Source organism: Genypterus blacodes, unplaced genomic scaffold (assembly GCF_046128005.1).
Source record: "Genypterus blacodes isolate CSIRO-AG114 ecotype Tasmania unplaced genomic scaffold, CSIRO-AGI_Gbla_v1 ptg000210l_1, whole genome shotgun sequence".
NCBI classification, from domain to species: Eukaryota; Metazoa; Chordata; class Actinopteri; order Ophidiiformes; family Ophidiidae; genus Genypterus; species Genypterus blacodes.
The window spans coordinates 151,820-172,073 of record NW_027467009.1 but is presented as its reverse complement, the minus strand read 5'-3'; the positions used below and the strand labels follow the sequence as shown (position 1 = coordinate 172,073).

At 48.2% G+C, this 20,254-nt stretch overlaps 1 protein-coding gene across 1 annotated transcript; it reads left to right on the top strand.

Annotated features, from left to right (window-relative positions):
- Nucleotides 1-1,452: 1,452 nt before the first annotated feature.
- slc44a1b (solute carrier family 44 member 1b) lies at nucleotides 1,453-19,383 on the top strand. Its single transcript, XM_076169742.1, has 15 exons — nucleotides 1,453-1,625; nucleotides 2,201-2,290; nucleotides 4,982-5,124; nucleotides 8,042-8,178; nucleotides 9,156-9,249; nucleotides 9,354-9,523; nucleotides 10,384-10,473; nucleotides 10,964-11,115; nucleotides 11,244-11,430; nucleotides 11,623-11,791; nucleotides 11,939-12,095; nucleotides 12,297-12,380; nucleotides 12,698-12,835; nucleotides 13,644-13,880; nucleotides 14,337-19,383. Exons 1-15 carry the CDS (start codon nucleotides 1,602-1,604, stop codon nucleotides 14,760-14,762), a joined length of 2,298 nt encoding a protein of 765 aa, XP_076025857.1. The 5' UTR covers nucleotides 1,453-1,601; the 3' UTR covers nucleotides 14,763-19,383.
- The last annotated feature ends 871 nt before the right edge of the window (nucleotides 19,384-20,254 follow it).

Here is a 20,254-nt window from a genome sequence, read left to right as displayed (position 1 = left end):
TTAATGGCATTAAAGCAAATTTAAACGACAAGTAGGACATAATATATGTACTTGTAATACAAATATACACTGTGGTATCACTACTTCTTCCACACAAACACTCACACACTCACACACACTCACTCACTCACACACGCACAAACACACACGCACACACAGTCCTCAGCCCCTGGTACAACAGTAAACAACAGGACAAAAGCTTTCTGTCTCTGCTGCAGCCTGGACAGGCAGCCATCGGTTCGCTCCTCTGTCTCACGGGAAAACCAGAACCAACAGGACGATCTTTGACCTTCCAGGACTCCCCAGGATTATGGACCGGAGGCAATACAAACTGAATGCCAAGGAGGAGGAATACCAAAGGAGAAAGGTAGATGGGGATTCTGAATTTTAACCTTGTGGGTGACTTTAATGTTATGACAGCTGGTAAAAACCTCAAAAAGTAAAATAGAAAGCTCACATCTTCAGACATCCACAGATTTATGTGTTTAAACGGTTAAAGATAGCCATGAAGAGAAGCAGCGCCTTAAATCTGCTGTGTGGACTTGTTATTTTTTTTATTGTGCGAACAGAAAATGGCAAAAATTCCTATGGGGTCTGATGTGATTCAAATGTTTTCATGTTTCATTACTGTGGTTTAGTTCTGCGTTGTGGTGGCGCTGCTGAGACTTCGTCCGTTCTGTTTGATCTCCTGAATCTCTCCTTGTCTTTAAGCACCTGAGCCTCTGATCTGTACGGGTTTAGGCGTTAAATGGATCCGAAATATGAACTGTCGCTATAAACAGAGGAACATTTCAAAACAGGTAATTAAGGGGACATCCAGGTTCCGTGAAATAAATTGAAACCATAACCTAGACTGTCCACCTTTGTTGTGCAGCAACAATGTGCAAACAGAAGGGATGGAAGGGGGGTAGTTACTGTCCTTACAGAGAGGAAGCCCCCCCATAACTACTGGTGCCCCCAGTGGAGGAACCTACATAAAGTCTTAACGATGAAACATCCTGACTTTATTCTAGTAACATTTCAACAAATATTTCTTGAAATGTTAATATTTTTCTACAAATATTAATCCTTGTTGATCCTTGTAACATTTTGACTTTTTCTTTTTACTATCACAGATTTGGAGAATTAAGTCGTCAAATTCCTTTTTCCCCCCCGGTGACCCTAAAATGTCGTCCTTTTATTCTTTTCATCCGAACGCTTTGTAATTAAACAGCTCCGTTATCCGCCGTTATCTGATTGCGCATGCGTAATGAGATGCCTGTCCGCCGCCGCTCCATCTTTTTCCGGCTGCACCTGATCAGCTTCCAGGAAGTGACAACGCTTCAACCTCGTTAATCCTGAGAGCACCGAGAGTGGAGGAGGACCGGACGGTAACATGCAGCGCTGCGGGCCCGAGTCTCCACTGTGACCGACCCGTCGGACTGTCACGGCTCCGGGCTCCTCGGGCTCCGGGACCGCGGACGCTGCGCAGTTTGCAGCGGGCAGCCTGAGCGCGCAGGGCGGCCCGCCGACTCCGCGACCTCCGCTGCTGCTGCTGCTGCTGCTGCTGCTGCTGCTGCTCCAAACCGCTGTTTGTTCGCTCAACATCCACGCTGACTGCAATGGGATGCTGCGGGAGCGCGGAGGTAAGCGAAGCGCGGCCCGGCACGGTTTAGCACGGACACCCGGCCGCTCTCCCGTTCCGTCCTACATCCTCTATGCTCCCGGTGCCCTTGAGCAAAGCACCGGAGCGCGTTTGCGTGTTCTTAGCGCCGTAAACGCGCTAAAGCATTCCAGCAGGAGCGGAGAGATCCGAGCTGGGATTAGATCCAGCACCCGGTAATCCAATTAGCGCTTGCAGGGAACAATTGCGGGGCCTTCATGCGGTGTGTGAGCGCCGCCCGGGGGACGCGGGGGACACGGGGTGGCTTTTGTTGTTGCGACCGTGCAGAAAGCAGAAAACAGCCCGGTGCGCCCCCTCCCTCCCTCGCTCCCTCGCTCCCTCCCTCCGCTCCCGCTAAACGCCTCACTGAGCCGGGCCGGGCCGAGCCGCGCTAACGGGCCCGGGAGAGGCTGCGTGTCTGCGGGGGGAATGATTCTGTTAATAGCGGTGATGGTGACAGAACGCGGCCCGGCTCGGTGGATGATCTAACCCGCACACAGCCCGCAGATGGCTCGGGGGTGTGAGCGGTTGTTGTCACCCTGTTTGTGTGTCTTCCAGAGGACAAAGAGAGAATGGAGACCGCTGGAGGACCGGAGCTGCACCGACCTGCACTGGTTCCTGCTCTTCACCGTCTTCTGCGTGGGCATGGTGAGAAAATCAAGCCCACATAAACACACAGACAAGACAGAGAGGTGACATGAAGAAGGGTTCATTCTGTTTACTCCTAAAGCTGCAAACTATCATGCAAATAAACTCTAAACAATCCACAAATACAAAGCACAACCTGAACACAAATGATCACAGGAAAGTAGAAGAAGCTGAATTGCTCACTCCAAGTTTATAAGTTGCATCTTATAAATGCTATAATTAATACTAATAATGTAATAATAATGTATGGAACAACTCAGAGTGGTAAAGACAATAAAACAACAAATGTACTTCTATAAAAAAGCATTTATAATACATTCTGACAGTAATAATAATAGATAATAGAAAATTCAACTCATAACATTAAAGACGCAGCAGCCAGTTATTATTTTCTGTTTAAACTTGATATATGGATGAAATGATCAATGAACAATTGTTTAATGGGGCTATTGATGAACCATTTCACCTTTGATAATTGTGTGTGTGTGTGTGTGTGTGTGTGACACTGCAGAGGGTCTGAAGTGTGAATCCGTAGTGTGTTGTGACCTTTAGTGTGATTAAAGACGTTTAGTTTCCGCCATTGTGCCATCTTCATTCAGCAGTATGGGACATTTGTAACGTTGTCATGGTAATTTCATGGTTCAGGGTCTGGTCTCTTGGTTGTGTGTGTGTGTGTGTTTGGATGAATTAGCTCCTGTAATATTCATGTGACTGTGATGCAGGAACTCAGTAGTTTGTATCTGCTCAGTGATCAATAACCGTCTGGGCCGCTGCTCCGTGGAGATCAAGTTCAGGCTGTGAGTGTGACACACACACACATCAGGACGGGCGGGCTCGGGCGGCTTTGGAAGGAGGGTTGGACTTTTTTTTTGCCATTTTTATGTGAAACTGCGACCTCAGAGTTCCCCTGGATGTTTCTGCACCGGAGTGAAAGGATTTGTTCTGCATGTTTAGGCCTGCAAAGGTAAACATAGATCAGAATGTAAGCAGCATGTAAACAGGTGAACATACGGTCAGCATGCTGCGTCTCCTCTGCCTGGACAGCATGCAGCTCAGCCTGAGGAACAAAGGGACAGAAATGTTGTTGACAACCGTCAGCTGGTTTGATGTTTGAGTTTAACTAGTGAGTGCATGTTTGGTTACATTAGACTCATTCATTCATGGGATATGAGTGATTTCTCTGAGTGATCTATGATTAAAGATGCCCACCCTCTGATGTTAGTTCATATTAATCCTGGTGAAGGACAGCTGTGTTGATGTTGAGGCCTGTGTGTCCAGGTGATGGGATGGCTGAGGTGCTTTGGCTTTTATTTACTGCCTTTATGTGTAATTGTTGTTGTGTAAATGTGCATTATCATCTCTTTATGATTGTGGTCTGGAGGCTTTTATCAGCCAGCAGTAAAAATGTGTAATAACCAAAGTTTCACTAACAAAAGGAGACGCTAAAGCTCTGTTAGTGAGTAAATGAAGCCTGTAAGAGGTCAGAATCTGCATCTGTGGCAGGTTTGGGTTTGGTTCTGTTGAGTTCAGATGGAGATGATGGCACTCGTCTCTTGGCCAATGCCAGGACAAATAATGCCTCAGCCGCTCAGTCAGCTGCTGTTGTTCAGTTGGAAGGAGGAAGTGAGGAATATTTTTGTGCAGATAGAAACTCTGAGGTCTCTGTCTCTGCCTCAGTCTGCAGGAGTCTTCAGCTCCACCAAGCAGCAGATTAGAAACATGACAGTGTGAAAGACCAGAGAGAGATGGGGAGAGAGCGCACACACACACGCACACACACGCACGCGCACGCACACGCACACGCACACACACACACCTGAATCCTGCAGACAGCTGCCTGGCTCATTGGACTGTGTGCAGCCTCAGACGAGCGATCTGATTGGTTGTAGGTTTTTTAAACAGAAACATTCAGCGAAATCGAAAACATGAAAACATAATGATGAGTTTTGAAGCTGATGTGCTGCTGGATGACTGTGCTGTTTATGGTAACACAGTAATGTGTTAAACAAACGATAGGTAAGAATCATCTATTGTTCAATCTGCTGAATATAACGTGTGCTTTTCAATTTCATTCTATTTTTAAAACTAAATGTTAAGAGTGAGAGCTGCAGTTTCAGGCAGGAGGGGGCGGGGCTTGGGTTCAGACAGTGACTCTTTGGAAAACTCGCTATCATTTTATGAGGAGAAACTCCATTTATAAATCCTTTGACACAAACACGCTCATCACTCCTAAACACAACTCCTTGTGTTAAAAATATAATCCATATTGTTCAGTGGAGAAATGAACTTGGTGCAGATTAATAAATCATGTCAGGCGGCGATGTAATTAAAGAGATAATGTGTTCATGTGCCAGAGGGGAGGAGCCGCTCTGCTTCCTCTGCTCCACAGAGCAGAGTCTCATGTAGAAGCTTAGGTAGAGTAGAAAGTGTTCCCTGTAAATGAAGTGTTGTTTTTGTGATGTTGCGTCTCTCTGCTCTCCTTTGGTTTCTTCTGCTCTCCTGTCTCTCTGTAACAATGTGTCTCACCTCAGGCACTTTGTGTTCACACACTCAAATCTGCCATCATCTTACATCCTTTCACTGTTTCTCACTCTTAAATGCTCTCTCTCTCTCTCTCTCTCTCTCTCTCTCTCTCTCTCTCTCCGTCTCTCTCTCTCTCTCTCTCTATGTGTGTGTTCGTTCCTGTTTCAGGGCAGCATCTGCAGCTTCACCATCGTCACCGGCGGCGCCGCTCGCCTCGTCTTTGGATATGACAGCTACGGCAACACCTGCGGCCGACGCAACGAGCCCATCGAAGGCGTCAAGCTCAGCGGCCTCGACCACAGGGACAGGAAGTGAGTGACTGTTTTTTTTTTTATCACCTTCCCCTTGGCGGTTCTGTGAGGTCGTATAGTCGGGAAACACAAATATGACTGAGCTGATTGACATGAAGGCACAGTTTGGATTCAAATCTGTGTTTATTGAAGATGTACTCAACCATCTTCACTGTGAATGTGACAGATTTATTACTGCAGCTCTCCCGATAAGAATGTGTATTATATGAGGTGCTGACTGCCAGAATGAGCTCAGGAGGAGGGAGGTGTGCATTACTGATGGTTGTGGTTGTAGAAACTGTAGAGGAGGACAGAGCTTTGTGCTCTGAAGCTGTTTACTGAGAAACTTAGACACACGATGCGTTTGATGTCCTGTGGGAATTGGCGGATTTGGCAGCGCTGTGAATTATCCTGGCTGGCTGAACTGATGACGTTGATGATGATGATGATGATGTGCATGTTCACATGTTGGTTGAAGAGAAGCAGGACAGCTCTGACTCGTCAGGCCTGCAGACAGAAACACAGCTCAAATCTCCCTGCATGAGTGCGGGGTTAATTTGGGTTGGGCGCTTGAAGGAAACAGCAGCTGAAATGGTTTGTTTTCACTCAGTATGTGCAGTGGTGCTGCAGCGAGGATTGAAAATAGAGTCTAGATTAAATTGAGAACGCAGAGATTGACCTCATGATTTCAAGCAGTTCATTGTCGACAGTTAAACAAAAAAGACTGAATACTTTTGTTGTTACAGCTTAGGAGACTTTGCTTCTTTGCTGCTCGACTGTGTGTGTGTGTGTGTGTGTGTGTGTGTGGCCTGCCCTCCCTTAGCCCCTCAGGCTCCCTGTGTGTTTGCCGTCAGCTCTGTTGCTCAGTAATCACCACATTAAACAGCAATTATGGACTTCATTAAAACACCTCAACAAGCTGCCACACACACACACACACACACACACACACAGTCTACGATGACAGCATACTGGTCCACTCTTCTTTCTCTTTACCTCGTTTACACCAACATGAAATGGATTTTGTTCTTTTTCATGAACCTTATTATAAAATCTCCTAATGGAGGGTGATTACTTCTATCTATTACACACACACACACACACACACTATCAGCAGAGTGTGTGTTTTGACTGACAGGACTCATTAGCCCCATCACCACCTGTCAGCAGAAGCTAGGAGGAAGAGGCTGTCAGGGGATTCAATTAGAGTCTGAACAACTGTCAATCATCTCGCCCTCTCATCCTCTCTCTCTTTTGCTCTCTGTCTCTCTCTTGCTTTCAGCCTCTCTCTTTCTCTCTCTCTCTCTCTCTTTCTCTCTCTCTCTCTCTCTCTCCCTCTCTCTCTCTCTCTCTCTCTCTCTTATTCTCTCTTTCTCTTCCTCTTGCTCTCTCTCTGTTGCTCTCTCTCCCCCTCCCTCTCTTGTGCTCTCTCTCTCTCTCTCTCTCTCTCTCTCTCTCTCTCTCTCTCTCTCTCTCTCTCTCTCTCGCCCTCTGGTTTGGACCTGACACACCCTCTCCACCATGATGCTTAATTGGCCCTCACAGATGTTCTGCTGTGTGTGTGTGTGTGTGTGTGTGTGTGTGTGTGTGTGTGTGTGTGTGTGTGTGTGTGAGCTCAGGGACTGTGCCTCATGCAGCAGTTTAGATCTAAAGTTCAAACATGAACGCTTCAGTGTTGTTATTTATGAATCACCAGCTGCTGCTCGCTCTGTTGTCTTCGTGTTAATTGAGCTGCTGGGAGCTCGTTAGGCCGTCTGAGTTTAGTTCAATCAGCCAGAGCTTTGATTACCTGGCTTAGGCTGAGTTTATATGGAATAGGTGTTAAGTTCGTTAGAGGTGTGTGTGTGTGTGTGTGTGTGTGTGTTAAAGTGGGACTCCTTTATAACAGTGTATAAAGCCTCCGAGACAAATGAATAATTATAGCCAATACACACACACACACACACACACACACACTCCGCTCCGGCAGCTTTTTTATCACAGATGTGGATGAAGGAGTGATTGTTGGTTTGTTCCTTTGTTGTCTTGTTTTTGTGCCGAGTCACACGTTTCCTCCCACCGCTGCTCTCTGACATTCTGCTGATGTTCTCCTCCTCTGCAGCTCTGATGAGTCAGCAATGTTTATCCCAGGAAGTGGCGGTGTGTTTGCAGAAAAGACACAAAAACTGCTGTGAATCCTCCGGAGTTCCCATCCTTCTGTTTTTACACTCATTTGCATTTACACACGGAAAAGCTGAATGGAAATGTCAGATTGATTTTGAAAGATGAAATAAATCCTGCAGGAAAGTTTTTACTCCTGACTGAGCTGGAAAAGTTTAATAAGGGAAATCTGATGGAAATGGATTTTTGGAGTAAGCACTGAGGTCGCAGTACCGCCCTCTGCCAGCAGGAGGACCGGGAGTTCATGCGTCAAAGGGATAAGGAGGTGGTGCTCCAGGTCTCATGATGTGTCAGATACAGATCAAAGTATGCTTCACCTGCCCACGTCCAACAGGGCAAGGTTAGAGAGTGTGTGTGTGTGTGTGTGTGTGTGTGTGCAATTCTGTCAATGGTGGACTTTAGGAGGAAGTGTGTGTGTTTTTGCGACGTCTGACCCGTTATAAGCGAGGATATGAACGGGGATACTGGCACACACTTTCACTCTGAAGAGGACCTGAAGAGAACAAAGCTATGAAGGTCAACCGGTGTGATCTGTGCCATGTGAGGTTAAGATGAAACATTAAAAAAGAAACTCATATATCTGTAACATAAACAGACTTTATGTCTCCGTGGTTACGTAGGATATGCGGTCTCTGATGCCTTGGTTGGGGGTGATGGATGTTTCCAGAAGCACGGCAGCTTTATAAACATTACTCTCTCTGTATTTCCTCCTGAAATCGTCACAATCCATCATCTCAACGTCTTTGTAATCTTCCTCTCCTCCTCCTCCTCTCTCCAGGTACGTTTTCTTCCTGGATCCCTGTAACATCGACATCGTGCAGAGGAAAATCAAATCCATGGCTCTGTGTGTGTCTCTGTGTCCCACCGTGGAGCTGAGGACGCACGAGGACCTCAGGACGTTCGCCATGGTCAACGGTGAGCAGGCCGCACTGAGACAGCACATACTGAATGTGACATGACAGGTAGGGGGCGCTGTTCGGTAACGTAGCCGTCATAGTTTCTCCTCACGAAACATTATACTTATAGAACGCTCGTCCTTCATCCTGAGGGCCGTACGTATCGTCTAGGTTACTAAGTGTTGGTGTAATGTGCCGGTTCACACCCCGAGCCCTCATCATGACACTATGATGACCTGACACACTATCGTCATACAATACTGTCATTTACACACAGGCGCGCACACACACACACACACACACACACACACAGCTTTATGGAGAGTACATTAACAAAGCCAGCATTAAGCCTGAGCCTCCTTTATTGTCGGTGCCACCATGGCCGCTCTCTCCACCACTGAAGCTGCTATTGTGGCTTCATGACGGTGGCTCTGTCCCCTCCGACTGGGGCTTCTCTACAGCCAATGTGGGAAAATGTGACAGTAGAGGTCTTTCAGGTGACGCAACAGCAACAGCACCCCCCCCCCCCCCCCCCCCCCCCCCCTCCTCCACACACACACACACAGACAGACACACACCCTTGCTGGAAATCACCAGCGGCAAAGAAGGAGAATCACTCCCATATTTCACATTTCCCCCTAAAAACTCTGATAAGGTGTTATGTATTAATGAGGAGTTATGAATGAATCCTTTGTTTTGACATGAATGAATGACGGATGAAACTGTTGTTATGATGGTTACCAGGGAACAGGAATGCCTCGTTCCCAAGTCGTGAATCCATTTCCAGCCCTCTGATGTAATGATGATGCTGAGTCCTGTGAAGTTAACCTTGTTGTTCTCTGGGCTGTAAAGACTCAAAGTCCTGACTCTCACAGGGTCATGAGCCAGGAAATGTGCTGCCTCAGCTGTTCTGAGTGAGGCTGCATGAGTCAGAGAAGCTGGAGATGAAGATGATGAGGATGATGATGATTGATTGATGTGTTTTGGCGTCTCCAGGCTCGGACCTCTGTTCCTATGAGCTAGCTGGACATAAATACCCTGATCTCCCACAGAGGTTCACCAAATGCCCCAAGCTTCCTGTTCCACCGAGGTAAGAGGACGAACGCCCCTGACTCTGACTTGTCTGATGTTCGCATTGCTCAAGGGCACGTCAGTTTGTCTTCTGACATCCTGTCTCGCTCTGTTTCTCACCAGCAAACCGTTGCCGGTGTTCAACCGCTGCACGCCGGTGGACATTTCCTGCTATGCCAAGTTCGCCGAGGCAGTGGTGACCTTCGTGAGCGACAACAGCATCCTGCACCGCCTGATCGCCGGCGTGGCTGCCAGCAAGGAGATCATCATCGGCCTCTGTGTGCTCGCTCTGTGTGAGTCCAATGTTTGTCACGCGTGTGTGTGAAGGTCCAAGGGTTGTTGAGGAGGTTCTTGGAGACACCTGGAAGGTTCTGGGCCCCTGTGAGTCCACTTATTTAGGAGTCTGTAAGGCTTGAAAGATACTTCAGGAAGGTCTAGGGTTCTTGAAGAGGTTCCTTAAGTTCATTGGTAGATTCTAGGTCTCTTTAAGGGGGTTCAGGTGGCTCTTTAGTTGATTCTTCTACTGCGTCTCGGGATTGTAGAGGTATTTGAAAGGGTTTTAGGAGTATCTCAGGGTTCTTGTATAGCTTTTGGAGTCATTGTGGTTCAAAAGGTTCAGGTGAAGTATTTGGTTGGTTCTGGGTGTCTGTGAGGAGATTCTTCTTCAGTTTTGTTTCCTACTCAAGTACTACAGGAAGGGGCCCTCTATTCTATTCTGTTCTATTCTATTCTTCTCAAACAGCATAAGCAGAGACAGAGTAGACTCCTGGTTGTGAAGTTTGGGGGTCAAACTGGTCGGTTGGATGGTTTCCAGGCGAAGAGGAGAGCTGTGGTCTTCATCAGTGTGAAGCAGAAGTCAGGTTGTGTTGTGCTGACTCGTCAGAATCTCTGACTGCAGGTTAACGGCAGCAAAACTGCAGCCTGAACGCAATGAAAGCCGAGTCATCATTTCTGACAGTTTCCCTCTGAGGCTAAGACACCTTCGCCTGCACACACTCACCACTGTTTGAGGTTAAAGGTCACTCAGGGTATTTACACATCTGACAGGATCTGATTGGCTGTTCTATGTTATGATGGTTTATGATATTGATCTGTATGTTTGGTAACCTGACCTCTGACCTCTCTCTCTCTCTCTCTCTCTCTTCTTCTGCAGTCCTCTCCATGATCCTCATGGTGATCATCCGGTACATCTCGGCTGTTCTGGTCTGGATCCTCACCTCGCTGGTCGTCCTCGGCTCCCTGGGTGAGCTCACTTCCTGAGTGAAAGTGCAGGGAGGAAGTGTGTGTGACCTCTGTTTTTCTGTTTCAACCATGGGACTTGATAGAGCAGATGGAATGAGTCGTGGCTCACTGGGACGTCCTTACATCACATTGACCCCTGGTGGTGATTAAGAGTAACAGCACTACAGAGACGTGCTGAACACATCGAGGACACAACATGGACACTTTTTCTGTCTTGTCATCTTATTCCATTTGTTGTTACCGTTAAAACATTTTCTCTCTCTAATGCGTTGAGGAAAGTTTAAAGCTTTGCTCGAAGTTTCAATTTGAGAGTCACAGCTTCTAGACCAGTGGTTTGATTTGTGTTGTTTTTATGTTTGGATCACAGATTCTCCCTTTTAGACTGAAACTATAACGCTGCTTCATATGATTGTGATGTTCCTGATGTTGTGTGGTAGATGAAGGCGTGTTCTCATCAACATCAGAATGTAATGAAGGCTCTCTTTGTTCAGCGGGCACCAGCATCCTCTGGTGGCTCTACATCGATCACCGGTTATACGGAAACGACACCGCGACTAAAGTGACGAAAGAAGCGAAAGACGAAGCGATCCGAGACAAAGGCCAGGCGCTGCTGGTCTACGCCATCGCCGCCACCGTCTTCACAGTGAGTCCAGCTGCTGCACTAAAGCCTGGGGGGGGGTCCAGTCTGAATGCTGCTGATTAATGTGAAGACCTTCATCTCTCTCTCTCTCTCTCTCCCTATCTCTCTCTCCCTTTCTCTCTCTCTCTCAGATCATCCTCCTGTTGCTGATGCTCTTCATGAGGAAACGAGTGTCTCTGACCATCGCTCTGTTCCACGTAGCAGGGAAGGTCTTCATCCACCTCCCCCTCCTCACCCTGCAGCCCTTCGTCACCTTCCTCGCCCTGCTGCTCTTCTGGATGTATTGGATCCTGGTGCTGCTCTTCCTGGGAACCACCGGTCAGTCCCACAGCCTTCATTTCACTTCCTATTCGTATAGAAGATAAAACCTGGGATTCCTGCAGCTGGACAGACGGAGGAGGTGTCAGACCTGAAGGGGTTAAAGCTGCAGCAGGCAGTGTGATGCTCCGGGTGGACGGATGAGTGTGTGTTGTTTTACGCTCTGCTCCCTCTCTGCGTCTGGGTCTCCAGGGAACCCGGAGCAGAACAAGGAGACGGGGCTGACGGAGTTCCGGCTGAGCGGCCCTCTGCAGTACCTGACATGGTACCACGCCGTGGGCCTGGTCTGGATCAGCGAGTTCATCCTGGCCTGCCAGCAGATGACTGTGGCCGGGGCCGTGGTCACGTACTACTTCACCAGGTATCCCTTTGCCCTCCTAGACAGAATTCCTCATCAACAGAACGTCTCTTTCACCTCATATGGTCTTCTTCATAACATGAGTATTTGTACATGTAAGATTCTACTTTAGCTCAGTAACACGATGATCTGGTTCCTCTGCTGCTTCAGGGACAAGAACAGACTCCCGGTGACGCCCATCCTGTCGTCCGTGCTGAGGCTGGTCAGATTCCACCTGGGCACCGTGGCCAAGGGGTCCTTCATCATCACACTGGTCAAGATCCCAAGACTCATCCTCATGTACATCCACAACCAGCTGAAAGGGAAGGTACAAACCCAGCCACACACACACACACACACACACACACACACACACACACACACACACACGCACACACACACCATCAAGTCACTGTTCATACTGCAAGAAGCTGCTCAGTGGAAACACAACTGACTGACTCTCCCTCTCTCTCCCTCTCTCTCCCTCTCTCTCTCTCTCTCTCTCTCTCCCTCTCTCTCTCTCTCTCAGGAGAATGCGTGTGCTCGCTGCATGTTAAAAACATGTATCTGCTGTCTGTGGTGTCTGGAGAAGTGCCTGAACTATCTCAATCAGGTAGAACAGCGTCCCCTCCTTGTTATCGTCCCTGCAGCTCGTCCCTGTGTGTCTCACCTCAGCCGTGTGTCTCACCCCAGCCGTGTGTCTCACCCCAGCCGTGTGTCTCACCCAGCCGTGTGTCTCACCTCAGCCGTGTGTCTCACCTCAGCCGTGTGTCTCACCCCAGCCGTGTGTCTCACCTCAGCCGTGTGTCTCACCTCAGCCGTGTGTCTCACCCCAGCCGTGTGTCTCACCTCAGCCGTGTGTCTCACCTCAGCCGTGTGTCTCACCTCAGCCGTGTGTCTCACCTCAGCCGTGTGTCTCCTCCCTCACAGAACGCTTATGCAGCCACAGCCATCAACAACACCAGTTTCTGCACGTCGGCGCGTGACGCCTTTGTGATCCTGGTGGAAAACGCGCTGCGCGTCGCCACCATCAACGCCGTGGGAGACTTCGTCCTCTTCCTGGGGAAGGTGAGACGGAGCAGCTTCAACCGGGTCACAGGTCACTGCAGAGGAGGGAGGAGGGAGGAGGAAGGGACACTGTGTCTTTCCTCACATATTTAGTAGATGCAGAGAAAAGACGCTCATAACCACACACGCACAGACACGCACGCACGCACACACACACACACACACACACACACACACACACACATATGCTGTTTATCTCACTTTCACACATTGAACACACATTGTACTGACTCACCCACCATCTTTGTGATCACATTTACATACACACACACACACGCAAATACTCACACATATTCTCAGCAACACTCCCACTCAGCTGTTGTCACACAGAGTTTCTCACACACCCTCACACACACACACACACACACACACACAAACACACATTCAGGGTGTTGAACAAGTTTATTTTCTGCATCCTAAATCTGTGTGTGTGTGCTTTGGTTCACACACACACACACACACACACACACACACACACACTCCACTGAATCTCCTCAGCAGCATGTGATCATCAGTGGGTGTTCTTGTTGAAAGGAGTCTGTGAGAAAGCCATGGCAGGATGTGTGGGGGTTGATTGATAAGTTCTGATCCTGGCACAGTGTTATTTAGTAATATAACTTTGTGATTGTGGTTTTAAACTCACACAGCTCATTCCTGCATTGGTTCCAATCCCTCCAGCGTTGTCGGTGAAGATGTTGAAAATTCAAACCTGTAGCACTTCTGAGTTAATGTTCTATGCTGGGCTCAAAACTTATCAGTCAATCCTCCAACCCAGTGTGCTCACCTGTGCGTCTGTCTTCATCATCAGATCCTCATCGTCACGTCGACGGCTTTCGCTGGCGTTCTACTCCTGAACTACCAGCGGGATTACGCCGAGTGGCTCCTCCCCCTCATCATCGTCTGTCTGTTCGCCTTCCTGGTCGCCCACTGCTTCCTGTCGGTGTTTGAGATCGTGGTGGACGTCCTCTTCCTCTGCTTCGCCATCGACACCAAGTACAACGACGGGACCCCAGGGAAGGAGTTCTTCATGGACAAAGCCCTGATGGTGAGTCAGACGTTCAGCTGATCTGCTCGCTCATATCGTCTCAGGGAGGAAAATGGAGAATAAGATCAGAATGTTTGATTTTTATATTCAAGATCCAGGAGACGTCTGTGTTTGACCGGATCGTTCTTCTTCATCTGCTTCCTCCTTTTCCTCCCTATTTAAACATGGATCTGTCTTTGTTTCTTTCCTTGTATCATCCTCCAATCTTTCCTCATTCGTCCCCGCCCCCTCCTTATCTGTCCCCGCCCCTCCTCATTCATCCCCGCCCCCTCCTCGTCTGTCCCCGCCCCTCCTCATTCGTCCCCGCCCCCTCCTCGTCTGTCCCCGCCCCTCCTCATTCATCCCCGCCCCCTCCTCGTCTGTCCCCGCCCCTCCTCATTCGTCCCCGCCCCCTCCTTGTCTGTCCCCGCCCCTCCTCATTCGTCCCCGCCCCCTCCTCGTCCCTCCCTCATGCAGGAGTTTGTGGAGAGCAGCCGGAGGATGGAGCGAGCGGTGGAGCGTGGGCGGAGTCGTGTGAAGGAAGTGGTGTCTGAAGGAGCAGAGATGAAGCCCATGGTGAGTGACGCCGGAGGAGGAGAGGGCAGCCAGGGCACGACCGAGGAGGAGGAGGAGGCGGGGGTGGGGCTAGACGGAGGTGGGGGCGAGTGGGAGGAGCTTCAGGAGTTCCAGGTGTACTACCTGCTGGTGGGTGTGCTGGTGGACTGGGCGCTGACGGAGCGGGGCGCTCTGGTTCTCTGCCTCAGCGAGGACGTGGTCCTCTTCCTCTGCGTCTACCTGCCCACCTCCACGCTCTTCCTCTTTCTCAAACTGCTCCAGAAGCCAAACTCCGCCTCCTCCTGCTGTCCCCCCGCTGCCAAGTCTGCCTCAGTCGCTGCATGCTAACCCACCTGTGCTAACGGCTGCATGCTAACGGACTGGCATTCAGACTGGATGAGCTCCAACTCACCGATGCATGCTTACTAACCTGACTCATCATCTTCTTCATCTTCATCATCATCTTCATCTTCATCAGAGTTTTCGTTTGGTCCTCTACTTCATGTTTTGTTACTCCCTCTGTGAGTGTTTGTCTCTCTGGCCTTATCGCCATGGTGCTTTATGAGGACAGAGGAGAGGACCAAGGCTCTCAAGGCTCGACCGGAGCAACATTCAGACTGTTTACCTTCACACTGATCTCATACCTCAGGAGCAGCGTCTCCTCCTGTCCTCTTCCTCTTGTTGCGCCTCATAAAGCTGTAACTTCTACACAACATATGTAACCAAACAGAGACGTTACCGTGGAGACTGATTACATCACAGTTTGATGAATCACACCGGCGTAAAATAACGTTGTGACATCTTGTCGGTGATCTTCATCTTCACGTTGCTCAGAGCTCCTCCCTCTGAGCTTCCTGCTCGCACAATGACTGATGCCTGATTACCCATAATGCTCCACTCTGGCTGTCATTTCCCTCATAACTGCTTTGCCGCGCTCCATTTTCATTCTTCCACTCCTGCCTTGAGAATGTGTCTGACCTTCCTCTTCACCCACCCGCTCGTCCTCCTCAGACTCTTTAAAGTCGGTGTGTGTGTGTGTGTGTGTGTGTGTGTGAATAATCCTCCACTCCCTCACTTTCTGCTCCTCCAGGCGCCGGGAACAAGTTCAGCTTGACCAAAATCACCGGATGGGACTTCTTAAAAAAAGCAAACGAACAAAAAAAAAAAAAAGAGACATTCCAAAATGTTTATTTTTACCAACGTGTAACATGTTTACTATGGTTTCACTCCAGGGAAAACGATATTTTAATAAGAAACTGTAAAAAGTAACAATGTAATGAAGCACTTTATATTGAAGCGCTGCAGATTTTAAACAGGCTGATGCATTTTTGGTAGTGATGTCCTTTTTTATAAGACTAACATCGACGCCATCTCGTCTCAACGCTCTACTAATAGATCACAACTCACTTTTTGGTTCTTAACCTTTTTTGGGGCGTAGCGACTCTTTACCTTCTTTTTTTTTTTGTTTGTTTTTCCCCGCTGAGAATCACGCTGATGGCGGCAAAGCACTAACGGTGTGTTTTATAACCACGGACCACTGAGACCCCGCCCCCCCACGTTGCTCTGCGTTGTTGGATTGTGTTTTTGGGAGCGCTTTGTTTTGTAACTGGACCGAACGAGGGGGGGGCGGGGCCTTTTTCTGCAGCTTCCGTCTCTGTACTGGATTGTGACTGTGCGGACCCCCGGGCCCCTCACTGCTACCTGTAGAACTCTCTGACTGTTTGGGGGCGGGGCTAAATAGACCAAATACCTGCCGACCCCGCCCCCGACTCTTCCTACCGGCCCCCTCGCGGATACGAACGCTCCGGAGCGGCCCGACCCGATGTTTCAGCAGCCGTAAACCTCCGTCTCTGAGCGGCGGATCAGATTCCCATCCTCCATAGCGACACCTGTCCAGTCCTCTCAGATTAACAAAGGGCTACTGAGAAGCCACTGCGGACAGGGTCAAAGGTCACGTCTCCGGCTGCAAAGTGTGGACGCTTTTCAGTCTCAACCGCTTCAATCACGTGGGTTCATGCTTCACTTGGTTTCTACCAAACTCTACTGGATTCTCCCGGCTCAGTGTCTGGTTTGTTTCCTTCTGTGTTGATGACAGATGTGCGTTAGATTGTTAACATCAGCCGACAGCTCCACCCCCCCCGCCGACGCCGCTCCACCTAAAGCTTTCAACCGGACGCCAACCTGAAGTCTAAATCCACTCTGAAGACTCCGTGAGACTCCGTGACGACTCGTGTGTCGGTGCAACGTCTGGAAGCTGAGAGGACGGAAAGATGAAGATATGCAAACTCTGCATAGCCTAATAATTCCTGTTATTCTCCTCCTTAATCAGAGACTGAAGAGCAGGGATGTATTGATCAGCTCGTCACATTCCTGATCAATACAGCTGTTACACTGCAGGTTAAAACTCTAAATACTCTCTGTTTCAATATAGCAAAGCTTTATTGCTCGGTGGGCGGTGGCTCCCCCTGGTGGTGGTTGTGGTAGATGGTGGTGTTGCATTATGGGTAAATGTAGGTACAGGTTGGCAGCGAGGGTTAACTAATCCCGATGAGTCAGGAGCGATGAGATCAAACCCCTCCTGCATCAGAGGAGCAAACTCCCGTAGACGCTGGTGTGGAGACGTCAGCCAGCAATAAAACAAAGTGCATCATGGTCACTGCTACTCAAAGTCTTCCTCCTTCTGCTTATGTTACGTTGCAGCGTTGTTACGTTTGGAAAACCAGACAGAGTCCAACTTTCACATCAGTCTTCTGCCGGGTTTGATTGATTTGTTGAGGGGCTTACTTATGAGTGTCTCCATATTGATCGGTGATCGGCGAGGAGCCTCAAACTGATCGTGTGCGGAGGAAACCACGGAGCTTCGATCTTTAGCGAGGAGTCGGCCCTGACCTGTGGCCCCGGAGCAGATTGTCTCAGTTCCCGCTTCTGTCACACTTGATGACTTTGTGTTTCTGGTGCCGCTGTAGGACGACGCTGCTCTGAACCAATCTGTTTCCGCTTCAATCACCCACTTCCTTCTTTGCCTCTGTGTCGGGCCAAAGTGCCGCCACGTGCCAGGCTGTGGACCCGTTTGTCCCCAGGTGCTGCGCTGGGACGGCCCGCTGCTCCTGAAGGCCGAAGGAGGTTTCATCCCTCGCCAAACCCACCTGGAAGGGTAACTGGGTTCATTCCCTTCCCACTCTGGATGGGATTTCTGTCCCCTGTGCTTTTTCCTTCACGCAGTTCTGAACTTGGACATCACTGGTCTAACAGCAGTCACTTCCTGTTCTGCTCTCTCTGCCGGATGAAGCAAACTGCGGCCTTATCAGATCAGGGTTCAGTCCAGACAACCAGTTTCATTGCGTGAGGAGAAGGTGAGGCAGTAACGGAGCCGCCACTAGAGGGCGCAACATCAATCAACCTCAATCACAAAGGTCTGTGGCTTTGGAAAGTCAATGTCGACTGAAGGTGAACCGTGTTTATTAGTGAGGGCAGAGAAACGGACCTGAGGCAACGGGCGGTCAGCGTTGCCTTTACAAGTTGCCCAGAAAGTTGCCTTGTCGGCCGCTGCCCTTTTTCTTTCCCGTCTGTATTCTGACAAGATGGTGGCCAGAGTTTGTAGTCTGAACTCGTAGCTGCACGGCCTTATTCATTGAGAGAACAGAGAGAAGGACGACACGGTGACGTCACCGCCTCGGTGTTGGAATACAGACGGGAGAAGGTCTGGTGTGAGTTCAGCTGGGAGTGTGTGAGAGGACAAAGTGTTGCAGTGCTGGAAGCCTTAAAAACAAAATGTCTCCTAGTTTAGATGTGAAGACAATAATCAAGTTGTGTAACTGGATGAAGAGTTCTGTGACGCTTTAGTTTCTGGGCCTCTTGACTTCCTAATGAGGATCTTAGATGAAACATTGTGCTCATTTCTCTTTGTGACACTGTGTCGTCATGGAAACGGAGCACAGTGCCTCATTTATAAGTGTTTACATGCAGGCTGAAACTTAGATTCTGCTCCAATTAAATCATTTGAATCATAAACACACAGAGACAGAATCTAACTGAGTGACAGACGGAGAGGATCTGATTCTATACTTGTAATAGAACATTTCTGATTCTGTGTAAATATTCTCTCATATTTTTGCCTTAATCCCATGTTGAGTATCGTGTAAACATTTATTATGTATTTATTTATTGAACCAGACTGGAGTCTTAACTCACTGATGAAGCTTCTGTTATGTAGATGAGATCACATTTGAACTTCCTAACAAACTCCCATACATGAAGAAGATCTAACTCACTCACACAGATGAGTGCAGGTGTCAGAGCTTGTATCAACTTCCTTTATGTTAAAAACATCCAGAAGGTTTTTTGTTTCTGGATTCAAATAAAGAAACATCTATAATCAGATAATAATTTTTTTCACTATTATTAATTATATACAAATGCTAACTAATGACTTATTTGATTGTAGTCTTAATTAGCAGCTGGTGTATGTGTATCTGTACCCAGCCTCACCACTAGAGGGCCTCGTTCTCTCTAAACTACGGGGAAGTGCAGAAATAAATCTATGTAATTGGTTTGTTCCTTCTTTTTTTAAAGGAACTTTAAAAACAATGAGCTTTAGAAATGTTGTGGACTGCAGAGGCCCAGAAACTAAAGCTGTATATGTCTGGGTTGTGTGTCTGTGTGTCCTTTGGCGCGTTGAAGCTGCGTTGTGTTGCTCAGACTGGTGAGCAGCAGGAGCTGTGGGTTCCTGGCTGTGACTGCTGCTTCACCTTCTGCTTGCACAGCTGAGCATGTTTTAACACAGCAGACTGGAGCTTTGGCTCTCAAACATCTTTTAAAGAAAAAATGTAAAGAGAATAGAATAGAATCCTGCACACTTTACACAGATAAAGAAACATGGACGTCATCTCCACACTGGTATGGAAACTTTTTTCATAGAAACAGGAAGCTCACGCCTCACGATGGTGTGAAGATCCTGGAACTGGAATGATCCTGGAAAACAAAAATGTGCTTCTGTGGTCTGGGACTGTTTTGAGAAATTGTGAAATACTTTTTTAAATTTGGTCCTGAGAATGTTTCAGTAAGGATCTGAAGTTTACGTGGCTGTGAGTGAGGAGCAAACATAAAGGTCCTGGCCACAAGAGGTCACAGACGCAGGAGAAGAAATCAGAAATGTCAAGTTGAAATGTAAAGTTGGTAGGTCGTCATGGAAACGTCAGATGAACCCTGACCTGTGCAGAAGTGTATACATTATGGTTTCTACAGATACGGATCAGGATGAAGCTAAGTCCGTAGGAACGATGAGCAAAGCGTCTTGTGAAATTGCACTAAGAAGGAATTTGAATTCTCCAGTGGGTTTAGCTGTGTTGTGTTTCTAGCTGTATCGGTTTGTAAAGTTCAGAGGAAAGAAGCTTCGAGGCAGAAAACTCATTTAAGAGCAATCAGTAAAACGTGTGTGTGTGATACAAACAGGATAATTCTGCTGTTAACACAAAAACATTTAGTCTTCAGTTATCATCTGTCTGCTTTCTCCAGACAGATGAAAGTGATGAAGACGAGAGCTGAAGAGCTTCATTCCAAACGACAAACAACCATCATCAAATATCACGTTTGAAGTGCAGGGACAATTTATGAAAACTATGAAAAATTAAGACAAAATTGGTGGAATTTAAAAAAAATTCCATGTGTACTAAGCGAGCGGTGGATTCCTCTTCATTGTCTTTGTGCTTCTAGCTTTCATTTTTGCCTTAAACACAGTACAGACAGAGCTGCTGTGTGCTGAACATGGAGCTGAAGTGACTGAAGCTCAGCTGAGGTCATTTAAACATGAACCTGTAACTCTATTCTGTTAAAAAACTCAA